The sequence below is a fragment of the Schistosoma mansoni genome, chromosome 1, assembly GCF_000237925.1.
Source record: "Schistosoma mansoni strain Puerto Rico chromosome 1, complete genome".
Lineage (NCBI taxonomy): Eukaryota > Metazoa > Platyhelminthes > Trematoda > Strigeidida > Schistosomatidae > Schistosoma > Schistosoma mansoni.
Genome location: NC_031495.1, coordinates 24,464,887 through 24,484,708, shown reverse-complemented (window position 1 = coordinate 24,484,708; position 19,822 = coordinate 24,464,887). Strand labels below are relative to the sequence as shown.

The window sequence follows — 19,822 nt, the reverse complement described above, 5'->3', positions numbered from 1 at the left end:
ATGCCTCTGATTTTGAAGTTACTTTTCCACACCCTTGGAAATAACAAAGAAGCGAACGGTCTTCTTGGGGTAATTAGTTTTTTAACCATCTCCAGATGTTTGGAGGTAATGTTTACGAACTAATAAATGATTTACCAGAACAGAAGAGATCGTTTTTATTCGCACCTTTGGATATACAAAATGGATGAGTCAAATTTTAACTTGTGCTCCTCCATTTTAAGCCTTCAGAAAACGAGGTTTTTGGGTTACAGGTCGGTTATCAGAATACTGTATCAACACTTGAAGTGAACAGTTATGGTACGTCATCTAATACGTAACCATCAATACGAACAACTCTGTCCCAAGTCCACACAACCGCCAAAGCCAAATTTGTGTGAGAATCAATTTTAGTAAAAGTGATCATGAATGGCTAATTTGCGGTAAAAGAACAAGACGGAGAGACCTCACAAAGGAAGATATATGGGCCTGGGAAAGTTTGCAACTGTACTGAGGCGATTGACAGGTTACTCACCATCATGGGTTCTCAAAGAATACGATCATGAATCCATCCCCAGACAGTTGGACGAATCCAAATAAAACGTGTACATTGGTTAGCGCTAAAATGAAGTCGGGAGAGAATTATGCGTCCAATGTTACGTATCTTATCTGTGAAAGGTGATGGGTTAAATTTACAAAGTTTCACATCTGCAAAACTCGTTAAGCTAGATGACAAATCGTAGGTTATTTGCTGCTGAGAGTACGTTTATTTTACAAACCTCCTACACATAAGTGTTCAGGCAGAAACAAACAATTTCAGCAAATAATTTGTTTTGAGAGGTTCTTTCTCATTTTTACACATCACAGTATGCTTACATAGCTTCTGCATTATGAGAGTTTATACAAATAAAGACATATATCTTCCGACTAGTTGTGAAAGAAAGTACGGAAATAGTAGTACATAAATGGAACATAAAGTGGAGCTGTTCATTTCATGTAATTTCTGATTATCCTCACCTAGGGAAACTTAACATTTGATAAGAATTCTAAATATCCGACATTCCCTAACAACATGAGGGTGGTTCTGTTTAGAATGCTGCACTTCACTTAATGCTATAACTGAAACCCAATCGTTATCAGCCAAACACTTCTCATTTTTAACATGAACATTTGCTGGTCCTGGTTATTCGATATGTGCAGGCACTTAATATCGATATGTGATGGTTATTTCTCATCCACACCGAATTTCCACTGTGGTTATACATCTTATTCGGGGACCAGCGGTACTGTGTAAACTGTTAGCCGCCGTTGAAGCGTGGTTTCATTTTCCATAACTCCGTAATTATCAAATGAAATAAACGTGTCTGAACTCTTTCTGAGTCACAACCCCGGTTTTCTGACAAGTATATTTCCCAGACACATTGGATAACTCACAACTCTTACATCGTCGGGTTTTAAAAAGCTAGTGTTTTAGTTCAAAGTGTCAGTTTATTCATAATTAGTGAAACTGACCACCCAATTATGTCGTTACCCAGTGCAGCGGTAAAAAAATCTCGAAAATAAATAGTTATGTGGGTCTTCGACATTGATGGTGACTTCATTGGTCTTACTGGGCACATTTAGCTGAAGGCTCTCGGTCATGCATCCGCACCATACCACGAATGGGTATACCGTGCTACGCAGCCCCTGCAACTAATAGACAGGTAAGACGAAAGGCTTTCTGACATATTGATAAACTGTCAAATATGTCTTTGAACTTTTTCATTTCTGACTTTTGATTTGTTTGGGTTGGCATTTTTTTATTAAGTTGTTACGGGTAAAAGTACTGTCAAACTCCGAATTTCTGTGGTGCCTACAAACTAGCGGAATCAGAAACATCACTGGGTACTCCCTTTAGCGCCTACTTAATACCAGTCACATCAAAAACCATAGAGGCAACTTCTCAAAATCAGAGGCATAGCGAAGCGTGATGGACTGCAGGTATACCTTTCACACTATACGAGTAGTCAGATCCTGGGGTTCGCTGATGATTGAGGTAGTTCGAGTGACTTCTTACATGTCCTTCAAGAGAGCACCAAAATTTACTGGCATTTCTCCTTTTGTCGTTAAGTATACCTAGGCTCCTACCTTGAGACACCGATGCTCCCTTGCTACTATATACGGAAGCCCGTTAAGCGAAAGCTTATTCCAGTTAGCACCTATCCTGAGTGACGGAGGTGACGTACACATCAAGTATTCCTTTGTTAATTCATAGTATTCACTGAAGATTAGGATGACTCCAGCCACTTGATTCATTTGTTTTATCGTAGCTACTGAAATTGAGATATGAAATTGTTGGCTCTCAAGGACGACACCAGTAATTCAAATTCTAAGAGTTACCGTGTAAGTAGTCGAAGATTGGATAGTAGGCTATGGTTCTGACCTTTTCATAAACCGTAAAATGATGGAATTTAGTTTTATTGTGCTACAATACATTTATAAATCGGCATAATTCTTACAACTGTCTTAACTTTTACTATTAGACCTGTACATGCTGATTCTGCGAAATACCGAACTCCCAACATTTTGGTACTAATGCAACTAAAAACTCAAGAGTTTCTCAGGTCTAGTTTTTTTTCAAAACATGACCAGATTCTCCTCAGCTCTGGATTTTCTTCCTGCTCACCGATTGGTAAACTGAATTGATAACTCGGTGTCATTTCTTTAAAAAATGCAATATACAGCAAACTAAAATACAGAGCTGTTATGACTTACCCGCACCAATTTGGAACGTATAACTTAGTTCAACGTCGGTGAGCAATTCTGACTTACTGTGGATCGCTCGGTAAAAAGATAATTATTTAAACAGGTTTTCGCTCTAGTCCCACGCAGCGCATATTAAATAGCTCAGTTGCGGTGATCTTACATAACTCGATGGTAAATTCACCGTTTTACGAGGTTTTTTCACCAGTTCTCGATAACTTTTTCACTTTAATTGTAACGAAAACGATTGCAGCTTGAAAAAGCTAATGGTACAAAACGTTATTTCGGATTTCCTTTTTCTAAATAGGGACCTAGCAATTTATGTAATTTATTTTTTGGAAGTCACTGATCTCAATCCCGGTTGTACAAACCGGGGGGATCCCCAAACCACAAAATCCGCCAATTAAGGTCAACTTCATGTGCCTGTACTCGTTTACTAAGTTGATGGAAAGTTTAACATACTCTGCAGAACCTATATTATGCCTACATCCTTTATCCACTTTTAACTGAGTTCTCCAGGATAGTATTCATTTATTTCGTATCGATTACTCGTATACTAAAAGAACTTCCATAAAAAAGGTAAACAAAGTCCTATTCTTTGATTAAGAAAAATTTGTCTTGAAAAATGCCTATCCAGTCTAAACAATCTGAAAAAATTATTACTCATTGAGGTTAGAATTTGACAAAGTATTAAAATTATTAAACTACAACGCATTTGACGAAGCGATCTTAACCGTCAAGATAAACCTAATGTACGTAGCTTTCCAGAAAATGAAATATTTAGTGTTAATGCACACTATTGCGGATCAGATTACGTATGGACTATGAAACAAAAAGCGTTGGTCTTCCCATATAGTATCTCTTGATCCCACTATTCTTGTTGTTAATAACCGAAGGTTAAAAGTCGTAATCTGAGAGACTCAACATAACTTTAAGTCATATTTTGCAAATTATGGAAAATGAAAGCCACTGTACTATTTGAAATAAAGATAAGTTTACCATACACTTTCTGATGATGGTCTAATTGTGTGTTATAATTATCAATGCTTCCCTACATCTTGTTGATTTAGAAACGCTTCAATTTTTGTGTAAACGGCAGTATTGCGTCTGTCTGTACTATTAGATAGTTATATTATTCTTAGGATTGTTGACTTGATATTTCTTACCAATGTATAATTGAATAGTCAACAACTAGGAGTAGCTGAATAACAACAACAATATTACTTCGCAACTGATTAGATAAAAGTATGAAATAGTGGCTCATTGGTTAGGGCGTTTGACTTTCATGCACTTAGTCGCAGGTTCGGACCCCGATTTATCAACTTCTGTCTGGGCTGCTGGATGGAATAACTGCCCTTCACATTTAAAGAGTGCTTTGGACCTGAGAACACATCTGCAACCAATAGTAATGGTAATACGGTAGAAGCATATGTAGCTCTAAGCTCAATCGAGACAGCTACAGGAAATCTAACATAGGTTCATTATAATGTCATTCTTGGTTTTCACTTATAGATTCCTAACCTTCTTGCTCGATGTCTGGTTCTGTTTTTATGTTTGTGAATTATGGATTACAGTTATTTGCAATGCTTTCACATATAGTATATCAGTTTGGTAATTTGTCAACTTTTTCTACCTCCATCAAATACTAATTCATGTATAAAACGTAACTTTATGCTGCTAAAACGCTCTTTCCTTGCAGAAAATTACGTTTTTGTCTTCCGCGAAACAAATGAACGAATCTTTGGCTAATAAGATTATCAAACCTATGATTTGTGGTTTATGCAGGAAAACGTCTTCATATATCTGTCCTCGATGTGGTATTAATTATTGTTCACTGACTTGCTATCGAAATGAAACTCACAAAGACTGCTCCGAATCATTTTATCGAGATTGTTGTATTGAATCACTGCGCTGTACCTTTTCTAAGGAGTCAGAAAGATTGCATATGAAAGAAGTATTAAGGCGTGAATCGTGTGCTTTATCTGATGACTCCCAGTTAGCAAATATGAAATTTCAGGTAGACAATTATACAGGTGATAAGGATGAAAGTGTTGAGGATGATTTGCAAACTCGGTAAATATTTCTTGTTCTTTTCGATCAATAGTATAGTTACGTCTGAGCATGATTTGTTGCATGAAAATATTTTCTTCGCATAAATATGAAAATTTATGCCTCTATTTGTGCATCATATGAGAATATGAACATACTTGATTGCAAACAAAATTAGATCACGGACCGAGCATTTTTGAATCTGGATCACAAATTAGATTAAATAGGTAATAAAACATTTGTAATTCTGTGATCCAGTCAAGATCCAATAGATTGATGGATCTTTTTTGTCATTCGATAATGGAATGAGGCTTGCTGCGTTTGCGAAATCCTTCTCTATGGTCAGTTAGTTCGCATTTGGTGCATTTATGTTTATTAAATGGACAGAAACGGGAGAAATACCATGTCCCATAGTTCCAATAACTAGTAGAAAGCCTTGTACAGCGACGTGAATTAGAGTCATAGACATCACATATTCGATTTGGGCTAAGAAAATCTCGTGGATCATGCTTCATAACATCAATAGTGCGGTCTGAATGAGAAATTTTCATCATTTGGGATTTGGCTGTTCGATCATTTTAGTATCATTCTTAAGATTAACAATATGACGACATTCATTTGTGATATCTTTCAACGTAAGATCGGGATTTGAATCGATTCTGCTTAGAATTCTAGTACAAATATCTGAGTGACGATTGCAACCCGCGTGCAAAGATAAGACATTTAAATTGTTCATCAGAAAGTGAACGGAACTTAAAACTCCCGCATTGCTTATTAACAGATGCTGCATGCGAAACAAAACAATCTTCAAGTCTCTTAACAGTTCAAAGACAATTATATCACAAATTAAATAAAAGAGTCTGATCAGTAAAAATTTCTGTTAATTTTCGTACAGTAGACTGAAAAGAAAGATCGTTGGGTTTCTTTGGCAAGGTAAGGTTCGAATACTTTTCATGTTCAGCTGCTCCTAGTTTACGAAGTAGAATTCTCACCTGCGAAGAGTCATCATGGTTGGAGAACTCAACTTGGAAAGTGTCTTCATACCTCTTGAACCATGATTCAAATGTGACACCAACACCAGGATCAAAATGAAACTTACTCAGTATGTTGATCAGTGATTCGGCAGTCGAGCCCCTTAATTCGGCCATCTGTACTTAATTTCCTTGAATTGACAACTTCTGTGCTATCATTTCGATGATTTTCACTTGTGATGCTCGAGATTCTTTTTGATGACGCTGCAATGTAGGTTTAAGCTGATCTTAAGTCGACATTGTGGAATTTTGTGTATTTTTACGTGGGCTTGACAGGAATACTTCACCAGAAACTTGTGACTGGCGGTGTCCGTAGTCTGAGACTGATGCGCGATATGCTATGCATTAACCCTCCGTCCCAACTACTTGAACAGGATAATGTATTGGATTACGAAATGAAATCTACAAATACTCATTCATACATATACCACTATATCCATAGGAAATTGATCCAATGGAATGCACTTGTTCTTTGGGTCACTTCTGATGGCCATCGATTGACCCCATTAGACTAATTCTGATCGGCTCTCCATATCACTATGCTCAATATCAGTATTGTTTATTCGTTAATTAGAACTAGCCAAAAAGTTTGTGTATCCGGGTAGCTATGTGGATGCTGTTGGTGCCTTAGTAAATGAGATCAATCCAGTAATAACAAACACCAGTTAGGTTTTTGCCAACCTAGGCCATTTTTCGGACCGTCATGATATCAGTAAGGCTTACAAAGTATCAGCGGGAGCAGTTCCACTTCATGTCCTCTCCAAGTTGAGGATACTCAAAGACTATGCTCGATCAACGTTGTGTCCAGAGGAGTGCTGACATCCAGTCGCAACACCATGTTAGCTATGTTAAGGCCCGAGAATGTATGTTCGATTGCAATGATGACTATTCAATTGGTGTTATCTTGAAATAGCAACTTCGGTAGTTTGGTCACGTTATGAGTGTCATTCCCAAGTTACCTCAAATACACATTGTTTGCCGACTCAGGGTGATTGGAAAAAGTAGAGAAGTAGTCCGTTTATGATATGCCGTCGTGATATGAGATGGATGTATAATAAGACTGTAATCTGTCAGTTCATAACGACCTAATGATTAGGGTCTTTGAGGTAGCACGACTCAACAGCTTGAAATGTTACCATAAATATTTCAGAATAGAAGCCATTGGGTATCCTGGTGTATTTTTCTATTGTAGACTTCATACTAGTGAGATGAATTCTCTTAACTAAGACGTGTTCATCTCAACTAAATCTTTAGTTATTTATTGGTTGTATTACTCTTTTCTCCTCTATTTCTTCACAATATTATAGCTTTATTTGTGTAGTACATCTTCTATATTCCCTATTGAACTACAGTTTCTATGCACTATAAATAAATAAAGCGCAGTTCTGCAATACAAGTAAAACAATGATTTAACAGTCCCCTTACGAATTCCAATAATATTCTTAAAGTACAGGATAAACTACACGCCCGAACTAAGGATAGGGAGTAAAGTAGTCAAACGCGTCGACAACTTCACTTATTCTGGAAGTCTGTTCGGCCCTAATGGGTTGGTGTCTGACGAAATCTCAGCACGGATTCAAAAAGCTCGTTTGGCTTTTGTCAACTTACGTCACCTATCGCAAAGACGAGATATCCGTCTATGAATTAAGAGACGAGTATACTGCAAAGCAGTTCGCTCTGTTCTACTTTACGGCTGCGAAACGTGGTCATCAAGAGTAAAAAATACTCGTAAGTTACTAGTATTTGATCACAGATGTCTTAGAAATATTCCTCTCATCTGCTGGGATCACGGAGTGAGTACTGGTGAGATTAGACACAGGGTATTGGGGAATGATGGTAAATCAGTTGATGAGGTCATAAATCTTCATCGACTAGTGTTGGGGATGGTTGGAAGAAAGTTAGTGGCGGCCAAACCAAAACGTGGTATCAGTGCTTGAAGTCACCAACTTCTAGTCTGAATCATGTTGGTAGATGCAGACTACTTGGTTGGGGTCCGCGTGACTATCGTAACCAATGGTTGGAGACTCTGGGCGATATGGCTTAGAATCGATCACAATGGCATAGGTGTATACACATTCTGTCTTCTCTTAAACCGTGAGATTAAAATTGCTTCATATATTTTTTCCTGTACTATATCATCATACACAATCATTCTTTTATATATTACCACCATTAAATTAACTACTTCTATGAATTTGGTGTTCATCTTGTTGTGCTAATGAGGTATGGCAACTTAGACCGATGCATATATGTGCCTGGTCCTACGTTGTAGCTGACTGTCGGATACAATAATCGCCGCTTGATCAAAACAGCTATATCCTACCAGGCTGTTAAAGCCTTCAGGACTTATCCAGCTTCATGTAATAATGAGTACAGGATGAGAAGTCAAAAATGAGCCAGTCTGTCAAAATATTTCCTGTACCACTTAAGGCTATCCTACTCATCATGAATTTCTACTCTTTTGTACAAAAAATTGTGTATAGTCTTTATGTATCGTTAAGTACATCTTGTTTGACTCTGTGAGAATACTGTATAATATTTTGAATGTTTTTCTTATTGGTATTTCTATTCAGACTCATTGATAGACGACATTTTTAGTACTATAAATATCAACATTATCTTGGTTAAATGATATAAATTAATTAGTTTCAGAGAATCAAATACATTCATAAATAATTAGATGAAATGTTTTACTGTAATGGTGGTTATAGTTTTGTTTAATATACGTCTAACTGTACAAAAGCTTTTCAATTTTGAGTCTCTGGATTATCTAAAAAAACTTCAACAAGTTTATTACGCGAATTTAATGGAGAGATCAAAGTTACATCCCTCCTAATTTCATTCAATGCATATATATTACCTAATATCATTATTGTCATTCAACGCTTTCTTAATAATAGATTAATTCCATATGCTTCTGAAACTAAAGTTGTTAGTCGGAATAAAAACTTCAAAATGTATTTTATTGTTTCAGTTTAGGTGATTTAAATTTGGAAAGTGAAGATGCTGATGTCATCTGGTCACGCTTGACCCTGAAAGAAAAACGAGATTTCAACCGACTTATTCAGTCAAATGCTATCGTTCATTTCATACCAACATGGACTCCTTGGTGGTTAGAGCAAAAACCAATTATTTTCGAAGTGAATCAACAGAATGGTTCAGTGGAAAAATCGCGAACCTCACCTAGTATTCGGTCGTTAAGTCAACTTTTACCATCCGGAATATCACCTCACCCTTCAGTTGGGTACATTTTAGCAGATGTGTTACTGGGATATGCTTTTGTTATGAGGTAAGCTAATAACGCCGAGTAATCCAACAAATAGTTTTATTTCGTTTCAAGGTTTCACTGATTTTGTTGTAAAAATTAATGCTTCCTTGTATTTTATTGGATTTATGAGCGTTTGTTAGGGACTTACCGAATAAACTCTAGACTTGGAACCATAGTTATTGTATGATGACTAGTGATCCCATAGTACTGTCCAAATTAATGTCAATCAAGCATTCTTAAATGTTTATGCAATGGAATGACATATCAGAATTAAGTGGAGTAGAACAAAAGCCAGTTGTGTTTAATGCTTGTCTAGGCTAAAGACAGTTATTTCCAAAAATTAAAAACACGAAGTTCAGCGAAGGGATCTCTTTTCAACGAATTTATTATCAAGATGTACAATCGTATATATATGAAAATGTTTTGTTAAAGTACTGATTCCGTGATGAAATATGAACACGAATAACCAAGATTACGTAATACGAGTAATAACAATAGATTTAGTTAATATAGTAAGACGATTAAAATGTTTTTTTTTGTTACCATAATTAAAGGTCATATATATATATATATATGATTGTACATCTTGATAATAAATTCGTTGAAAGGGATCCCTTCGTGTTTTTAATTTTCAATGTTTAAACGGGAATTATCTGACGTTTGTTTTCATGTTTTTATCCTTGGCTAACTATAGCTGTAGTAAAACATAAAGAAATCTCCCTGTAACAAGTATTTACAAGGTTTCGGAAATTATTCTAGTTATTTTGTAACTGTACTTAAGACTGACAAAAGATATACCCGTTGATCAAATTTGGTGATTATTGTGACTCACTGATCTAGTGGATAATGAGCTAGCATTTTAAGCGGTTTATTCTGGGTTTGAGTTTCTTTGTAAGATTTACACTGGAATCCAAATATATCCAGGCAAAAAGTCTCAAATATAGGGAAAAAAATCTTTCTGCTCATGGCTAACCAAAATATCACCTGGCTCGTTTATCAAGTATTTCTCTTTTTTACAAAAGAGTTTTGTGTCCCTCTACCGTTTTCGTATAACTCTTTTTTTACTGATTAAAGATTTTATAATGGTGATTACATGGACCTGATCGATGATGCAGGAACTCTTCTGTGTAATATAGTTTTATCATTCACAAAATCTCAGACTACTGCAGTCTCATCACTGGACACTACCACTTCTACTACTAATAATCCATCAGATTATTTAAAGAAAACAAGAATAATTAAAAGACAGAGTGGAAATAATCCAGCTCATCAAATATACAACAGTATAAATGAAATTCTTGCTGCAATTCAATATAGACTTATGGAACTAAATTTACCTTGTCATTCTTCAATTATGATATTATTGCTTGAAGATCTTAGTCATTTATTAGATAATATTGGATTTTGCAATAAAGCGCTGCAAGACATGCACAAATTAATAGTGAATTTCAGGAAAGCTCTACGTGCTGTCAGTGCTTCAGTTTTAAATGAAAATTTACGATTAAGAGCAAATGTTGCTCATCATAAATTAGTTTTTCTTCAAGCTTGCTTAGACGAAAACAACCAACTGGCTAAACGTTGGCAAACAAATGTTTTGCCAAAATTATGGAATCAAATATCTAGTGAATTAATTCAACGAATTAATGATATTGAAAACTCAAATACTAATAGATGTGATGAAAAATCTGCTGGTCCAAATTGGCGCAATATTATTCGAGATGAAAATATCTACAAAAGTTCTTATTGTCGTACGTTAGTCGAGTCACTTGATACTAATAGCTAAATGTTTTATAATTTCTTCAGAACATGTACATAATATACATAATTTAAAATTTGCTTTTTATCAGTTAGTAGAAGTTTGCTACTACCTTGATACGGTGGTTGAGGTTGCCTACCGTGACGACGGAATTTAGGTTTATTAACAGGATCAAATGCACCATAACTTCCTACCATACCAGAGATGTAAAACCGAATAAAGGCAATGTAAAAACCTCAGGTTACTCGTACTACTGACCATATTAGGGTGTAGGGTCATGAGGGTGTTTCCCGTTAATAACCACCACCATCAATAATCCGTCCTCACAGATGACAGGAGGGAGCGCAAAAAGTCATTTTTTTCTGAACAGCACGTTACTATTGTCTTACGAGATCGCGATGCTGGTAGAAGTTAACTCAACAGAATCGATAGCTCTCTGGTTTTGTGTTTGATAAGTCATAAGGAAACCTTACATCTAGTAATAGCGATTGCTAGTATCAATTGAACAAGAAATATCTGTTACTGAATCAGCTCTGATATCTTAATAGAACTAGCACCGACAATCGTGAACAATAAACGTATAAGACTTCTCGTTTTTGTTTTTTCAGGCGGCCCTTTCCAAAGCGAAGAGTTAGAACTATGCAACTTATTAGACTCATCCAAGATCGGTTAGGCGAACAGCTATTCAATACAAATAATTTTTACAAGTTAACTAAAAATAAGGCTAAGATACATCATATTAACAAGTTAAGCAATAAAAGAACGTTTTTGAAAGCATTACATTGAAGGGCGCATAGGAGCAGAAGTAAAAATTGATTCAAAACAGGAACTAGGACAAAATAGTGAGCATCTGAATGTTTCTGGCGTCTTAAGTATCCCATAGCACACTAGTTGATTTACTAGTACCGTCTCCACAGTTCTAGTGTGATGTATGCTACTGACGTCGACGGATATAAGTATTATTTATCACTAATCGAAAGTGAAATGCCTGGCGGCAGAAAGTTAAGAAGATCGAAGAGAACGGGAACAGAGAGTGATTGGTGTGGAAACGAAGGTACAATCAAGTTTGAGACAATGGACTGACATTTCGCAAATGAAGTGTTTACCGTATGGATCTCAGATTTTATTAAGACCTTCTGTAATTTTCTATTCAAATACATTTGGTTACCCCCACCGGTGTTCTCGTTCACTACACTAGTACCTAAGCAACTTTACGGAATATAATTACCAATTAATAACCGGGATTCAAACCGCAATAGATTACACGAGCCCGTATAAAATAGGATGTTTCTTTGCTAAATTGGATATTTAATGTATGATGTGTGCGTATATGTGTGTTTCATCTAACAAATGGTAGTTCTGATAAACTGTGTCTTTCTTAAAAAATATTTTCTATTATTAGCACACGAGTTTCAGTCAAAAGACGTTTTCCTAAAGTTACCCTACTTATCAATTAATCGGACTGAAAAACTGGCATCAAAAAATGGAGAGTACACAGAACTATGAGAAATTCCAAAAGAGTGGATTTAACACGATTGCACTAAACCACTCATCACATAAAAATTTCAGTGAAATAACCAAATGTATGTCAGAATATTTGATTGGTCCATTTGTAAAAAGTGGCAGATGTAAATTAAAACAGTATATTTTTGGAATACTTTGTTGGTTATGTAGAAAGTTCCTACATGATTGTATGAGAATAACTTTCATATGAGATACAATACAAAAGCAGGTTGTGTCAGTAAGTATTTAAAATCATTCCAACTAAAATTAGAAATTTGGAGAACGCTTGTTTTAGCATTCAACCTGCGCAAACATTGGGGGTTAGATTTCGACAGTACATGAAAACAATTGATCCTTTTCGACAATCAATAATAGGATGAGGTTTGCTGCGTTTACGAAATCCCTCCTTATGGTCAATCAGTCCGCATTTATGTTTATTGAATAGACAGAAACGGGAACTAAGCAATACTTGATAATTCACTTAAACAGTATAGAAACAAAGATTTTATTTTTAATTAAATGAGATTGTGAAAATACCATGGAATGGAAAAAATGCGATCGGAATTATATCTATGAAACTTATTTATATGATAGAATACATAAATTATTCAAATGGGATAGTGGTGCTTATTGAAAATTAATTACATTTAATATATGGAAGCAACAAAGAATACAGTTAGTGGTACACTGATATTTTATCTACAAGGAATCAATCGGTTTTCAATGTTAAATACTTCAGTTTGTATTGATCCAATAACGATTACCTAAAGGATGATCTTTAAAATAATATGGACCGTATTCTTCATACATTTGTTTAGTTGTGTAGTACTGTTCAGCATATGATGAGTTCGCGAAATGACGAGCTCCATGCCATGCATCCAAATGAGGATTAGCTAGTAAATTATATTTATAAAACAGTATGAAATATTACCAAAGAAAACATTAAGTTTAAATAAAACGTTTGAATCAAAGTATGTTGATATTACAAAATGTATAAATTTGTGGTCAGATATGAATAGTAATACGTCTGCCGTGTAAATTGAGCATACTCAATCTGACTCTGTGTAGCATCTACGTTGCTGAAGAGTATCACATATATTAACAGTGTATATTTATTAAAATTATCCCCAAAAAAGAAACATATCCTGAGAAACATCAAAAAAGAACCTTGAGGGTTTTAGGCTAACACATAGATCTAATTAACAGTTCAGTAGTCATAAATCTACTCTAACAATTTTCGATAGGGGATCCTCATAGGTGTACAATTGAAAGGGAGCCATATGGTACTATGCTCTTTAACTACGCAGATTTTATATACAGTATACAATTTATAGACATTTTACAAATATTTCAAGAGATACCCTGAAAACTATCAAACATATAATGGTACATAAATCACACCAAACTCAAGTCCGATTATAGTACCATTGCTTCAGTATTTAGAAAAAGAATAGAGAGAAAATTTTTTTCATGATGCCTTTACATATATAATGACAGTATAATTTCCAACTAGCTTACCAACTATTTTGTAGTTTGTTAGCCTTGTAAGCAAATGTTCTGACTCGTTTTCTCAGATGAAAGTCCGATTTGAGCATGATAATTAACCTATTACCCATTGTGTTCTTACTTAACTTTATGTATTTGGGAATTTTTGGTTTATTTGTTAAAACCTTGTACACTCTGAATTTTCCTATTATTAAGATCAGCTAAGAGTATTCATATTTTGAGTAACTGTATTAAAAAATAATGGATCGGAAGGTGTATCCCGTATTTTGTTACAAATAAACTCAACCTTATTTCAACTTACCGGCTACAATAACTTCAATATTATCCCATTTTGGTCCAACAGGTAATAAAGGCCTGATATCGCATCGAATTCGGTCGACAAGACCAGGTAGAGCAGCAACACCACCGGTTAGATATATTCTTTGAGGAAAGTTTGGCTCAGATGAACTATCAAGTAGACGAGATGTATCTCGCAGTACAAACTCTAAACAGTCGGAGAGACCAGCTTCTGAACTACCCATAAAACTTGGCTGAAATAAAACTTCATGAGATCTAATATAAAACAAAAAAAGACGTAAAAAATATCATTTACTAAAAGAGGGTTTGCTAGCATTTCAGTCGAAATGAAATGGGGATTAATTAATTAGTTTATATTAATGTACCGAAAACCTGTCTTTGTTACATGCCTATTATGTTTCCAGTGTAATATACTGCCTAAAATTCTGTCCAGTGAATAATAACAATAGTAGTGGTAATGCGTTTTTACTAACAGTATTACGGACTGTTGAGACATTTATTGATATCTCATGGAACTTGTCTTATATATATAGCATCTAAGATTCTGTCACTAGAATACAATGATCTTATGGATAGCAGACCAATCTATTTTTTTATGTTCGTACACCAAGAACAATTAGTGATAACTGACACGAACAATAATAAAATACTAAAGTATAAATAAAAAGGAGAAAACAAGACTGTCTGTATGTTAGGATATTCATAAAAATATCCCAAAAATTATGTTGAGTCTAATTCTATCTTGAACGTGAGATGGTATGTTTCGACATGTTTCAGACTTTTCACATATTTCACATGCCGTTTCCTATTGGTTAATATTCATGGTCGTCCTAACTGTATAAATATGCATTGTCTGTAAAGTATATTCATTCTTCTTTTGACCCCATAAACAATTCTCATTTAACGGTTGTGTTCTGATATATTGGAGATTGGGGAACAGTATTGAGGTCGTATTGGGATATCTGGAGTTGGTCAATCGGTAAGATTCCGAGTAGCCCACATCGCGGTCTACAATACTGTATTAGCCTTCGTAGCATGTTTTAGGCTGGTTCTTCTCAAACTACCTTACGTGTCTATATTTATGCCAACCAGTAAACAAAAGATTCGACACATCCCATTCACTATTTTCGATTAAACGTTTTTTAACGACAGTCATCATTTTATCTAGTTATTATTACTACTTATTATTGTAAGTCCTATGTGATTGAGATAGATTGCTCGTTTGTCTCAGTCTACACGCGAGTTAATCAATCACATAGGATAGTGAATAAATGTAGTATGGTACATACTTATTCCTATTTTAGTCTGCCGCTTTCAATTATCGAGTTCTGATTCGCTTTTGAAAAAACCCAGCGATAGGTATTTAAAAAACTAAATCATCTCACTTCTTTAAAAGCGAATTCATTTTTATTTTCATCAGAATACAAATATAACAGATTATTCATCTCATTTTAATTAAGAATGGCTGACTTACCGCATTAGTTCTGTATCAACGTGAATTTGATAAAACTGATCTAAATCAACTCTTAAATCTGTAACTCCCAAGTCTCTAAAATATTTTCAATGAAAAAAAAACAGATTCTAGAAACCAATGTACACTGGCTTAACAATTAATTAGGGTTTTACGAACGAATCAAATATGTGAATATAATCCACAAAACTTAAAAAGAGCTCGTTCTTCACTCATTTTTAAAAATGGAGGACAGAAAGAAACTTTAATGGTCTCTTTGGTATTATTTAAAGCCTATCTAGTGTGATGTTGGCTACTTATATCCACACAAGCAGTATATAATGATGGTCGGGCATTGAATGTATTTCAGTAGAAGATCGATAACGAAACGCAATTGGCATGAAAATGCATGTACAACAATAATCGGAAACTGGACTAATATTTGCAGAAGGAACAGTCAAGATTGAGACAATTGATTGATAACTCGCAAATTAACTGTTTACTGTAGGGTTGTCAGATTTTAGTGAGGTAGTCTGTAATTTTGCGCTCAAATACATTCGACTTTCTTCACTCGTGTTCTTGTTCACTACAGTAGTATATAAATAATAGCTTTAATTCCATAATGCATATATCAGTCCTGGGGATTTTTTCATATATCAGTCACTTGAACAGGAATTTTTTCTTTTCAAATCTGTTTAGTGGATGGGTTTTGTAAGCAAACAATTCACTAACCGTCATTTGTCTTACTATTATCTTACCAAACTGACTGTTTCAGTATAAAATCGTTTAGATCGACTGATGGATTCAACTATTTAGATTACTACAACCTCCACAAATCCCCATTCTGCTATCTATAATAAGTTTTAAATAATAGACAAAACCTATTATCTTTCAAAACTCTGGATTGTTGCACGTTTTTTCAAATATGAGAGATGACTTTTTACTTAACCTAATCAACGAACAATTATGTTTAATATATACTCCCTTTAAAGCGCAACAAGGAAACAATTTTTCGTTTTATTTTACTTCCTCAAAGGTAATTCTTATTACGAACGTTAAGCAGCTAGAAAACCGAAGTGAATCGAATTGTTGTTTCCCACATATATAGGACTCTACAAAGGTGTATATGCACTATTGATAGTTGAAATACAGATCCCAACCCATTGATTACAATTTCGAGGACTCCTCTATCTATCTTGTTTCTGAGACTTGAGTAGTATTATCAGTCCTTACATAAAGTATGTGAATTAAAGAGTATATTGTGGCTCACTACTTAAGTGGCCTGAAATCCAACTCTAATTTGGATAAACGAATGAATATACCATCAATATAAATCTTCCGTTTTAACTTGTATATAACACCTAGGCTAAGTTTGTTTGGGTGACGGCAGAAACGACAAGCAAAATACGAATTGACTCAGACGAATTTATTTCAGGTATTCGTTTACTCAGACTGAAATCAAAATGAGAAACAAGAAAGAAAAGCGGAGAAGGTAAGCGTGTTGATTCCATTTAATTAAAGTGTGACTCAATATTTATAGATATGAAAGATACAAGTAAGCATATAGACATACGTACAATTATACACAAATGTCCATATAAAAACAGTCATGGTTTTAAGCAAATAACTGGCAAGGTCGAAATATGACCCCGGCTTCACCTAGTTGGACAGGACTGTCCCCTGGGATTGTGTATTGAGGAAGGATGTGCCTGAGAAGTTTATTAATATCTTGAAAGCACTGTATACAAACACCGCAGACAAAATGAGGGCATAAAACTACCTCTCTCAACTGTTTCATTTAGGCAGTGAGATTAGGTAGGGTCGCCTAATCTCACCATTCCTCTTCAACTTTGTCATCGATGACGTTATGAGAACAGCTCTGATGGATGTAGGTAATAGTGGTGTGGAATGGTTGCCTGGAGAATGACTTCTCGACCTTGAGTATGCGGACGATATTGTCTTACTGTGCGATGATACCCCAGCCATCCAATCCACACCTAATCAGTGTCTGTAGGTATGGTGTGTGCTTTGCGCCTTCGAAGTGCAAAGTACTTCTACAAGACCCTGTACACTCTCTCACTCTTGCTAGTGAGCAGATAGACTTATGCCTTCGTGATAATAGTTTACCTGTTAAAGATCAGATCCACAATGCGTCGGTGAGAGCAGTTTTGCTTTATGTTTGTCAAACCTGGCCTCTCCGAATTGAGATTGTTAGACCACTCTCTGTGCCTGGTCATCGTTGTCTCCAAAGGATTGCTGACATCCAGTGGCAACACCATGTTAGTAATGCAGAGGTTCGGCAACGCATTTTCGAGACACAACGACGGTAATTTAATTGATGTCACCATCTTGAAACACCGACATCAGTGGCTTGAGCATGTACTACGAAAGTCGCCCCGACGAAGTAAATGTCATGCATTATTTGTCGGCGCTGGGACCGGTTGAAGAAAACGGAGGTTGTCAGTGCATGGCATGGTGCTGTGGTATGAAAAAAAGCTGCACAGGACTGGTTTTGTTGGTCCGACACAATTCCTTGGTCGTAGTGCAACACATGGTTCCACAATTCGTTCAGAATAGAAGCCAGTGGTGATTCTGCCGTAACTTTCTCCTACTTTCTTCATAAAAAAGAGAGTAACTTCTTGAACTAAGAAAATTCTTTTCGGTTGTATTTTCCCTACCTGTATTGCTTCTACCATTATGATTATTATTTCACTCTCATACACTCATTTATATTCATCGTTTTTTATTATGTTCACTTATCTTTCTCCATCTCTTCACAACCTCATTTTTATTGCATGATGTATATATATTTGATACCCCCTTGTACCAGTATTTACGTGTTCAAATAAATAAATGAAAGAATAACCCATTCGCGTGTGATATACTAAATCCCAAAGTACACAAAAATGTGTATTTCGTACATGCGGTGTGAACGAAAACACAGGTTGGAGAAACCAGTTTCTAGTTTAATGCAAAAATACTGAGTGCTTTCATAAAATACGCTAACCATACATTAAATGCATTATTTGCACATCTTCCTTCAGTTGTCATTTAAATGCTTTATATGACTCTTTCTTTTCTGTTCTTATTAATAATAGCTTTGTGTTTACACTTCTGTTCTCTTTAGTTCAATTTTCTAAATCCTCTGCGTCAGCCATTCCACTTCTGATTGGTGTTACATACTACTTATATCTGTTAACATAAACAGCATACACCACACATGGAATGAATTTATCTTTAATTTATTTCATATCACCTCAGGTTGCAGATGAGACCCATACTACGACCCAAAAGCTGACCTGTGTCCCCTGGTCTTCAGTAGTTCTTCCAGAAGTAATTATCTTCAAATTAGGAAGCTCCTGAAATTCCGTTGGTACAAAAGGGAATTGGCATATAATTCCCATTTAAACATTAAAATTAAAAACACGAATTTCAGCGAAGGGATCTCTTTTCAACGAATTTATTATCAAGCTGTACAATCGTATATATATATGAAAAAATTTTGTTAAAGTACTAATTCCGTGAGGAAATGTGAACACTAATAACCAAGATTATAATACTAGATTACGTAATACGAATAATAACAACAGATTTAGTGAATAGAATAAGATGATTAAAATGTTTTGGTTACAATAATTAAAGGTCATAGAGGTGTAAAATAACTAAGATGATATGATGAGTATTCATGAATAAAATAATGCGAATATAAAACATAAGTAAAGGGGGAATGGAGTAATAATAATTATTATTATTAAGCATGGTAAGCAGAGATGGATAGTGGCTAGCAGTGGAACCCAGGACGCGCGTTTCGTCCTATTTGGGACTCGTCAGCTGGATGTACCTGCATCTCAGAGTTGATGTTCACTCTGGGACTCGAACCCAGTACCCTCGCTTCAAACGCCATCGCGTTATCCACTCGGCCACTGAGTCCTGATAGCCACTTGCTTGTGCGATGGGGTGAAGTTTGAATTCACTTAGTATTGTTTGATTGGATCTTCCCATCGATGTGTTTATGACTGCAACTGGTGATTCTCTTATTGGCATTTGTGCATACTGTGCGGACTGTCGTCACAATAGAATAACTTGACAACTACAACAACCGAAGGTTGCGGGTAGCAACGCTCTGTGAATAGTAAAAGGATCGAGACTGAATGGACACCTTGGATAGGTTGAATCATTTGGTCAACTCTGTAAGAGGGTGACTGAATCTGTAAAATAGTTCCTCGTTTGTGATAAAATAAATG

At 35.4% G+C, this 19,822-nt stretch overlaps 2 protein-coding genes and 1 non-coding gene across 3 annotated transcripts in view; 1 reads left to right on the top strand and 2 right to left on the bottom strand.

The window, feature by feature from the left end:
• On the top strand, nt 1-10,898 carry Smp_006590 (hypothetical protein; the record flags this gene model as incomplete). Its single annotated transcript, XM_018793767.1, has 4 exons — nt 1-69; nt 4,418-4,791; nt 8,773-9,087; nt 10,141-10,898. The coding sequence occupies 4 exons, from the start codon at nt 1-3 to the stop codon at nt 10,847-10,849; spliced, it is 1,467 nt and encodes a 488-aa protein (XP_018648246.1). The 3' UTR covers nt 10,850-10,898.
• Nucleotides 10,899-12,803: 1,905 nt separating this feature from the next.
• Nucleotides 12,804-19,822, bottom strand: part of Smp_125790 (actin-related protein 5, arp5) — a 29,887-nt gene continuing 22,868 nt past the window's right edge. Inside the window, exons 14-16 of the mRNA XM_018793766.1 lie at nt 15,603-15,677; nt 14,133-14,383; nt 12,804-13,218 (exon numbers count right to left, since the gene is read on the bottom strand). Coding sequence (XP_018648245.1) covers nt 13,061-13,218; nt 14,133-14,383; nt 15,603-15,677 — 484 coding nt within the window. The 3' untranslated portion in view covers nt 12,804-13,060. The remainder of the gene's footprint in view (nt 13,219-14,132; nt 14,384-15,602; nt 15,678-19,822) is intronic.
• Nucleotides 19,463-19,528, bottom strand: Smp_tRNA_02231_Gln_TTG.1.1. Its single transcript has one exon. It is a non-coding gene (tRNA).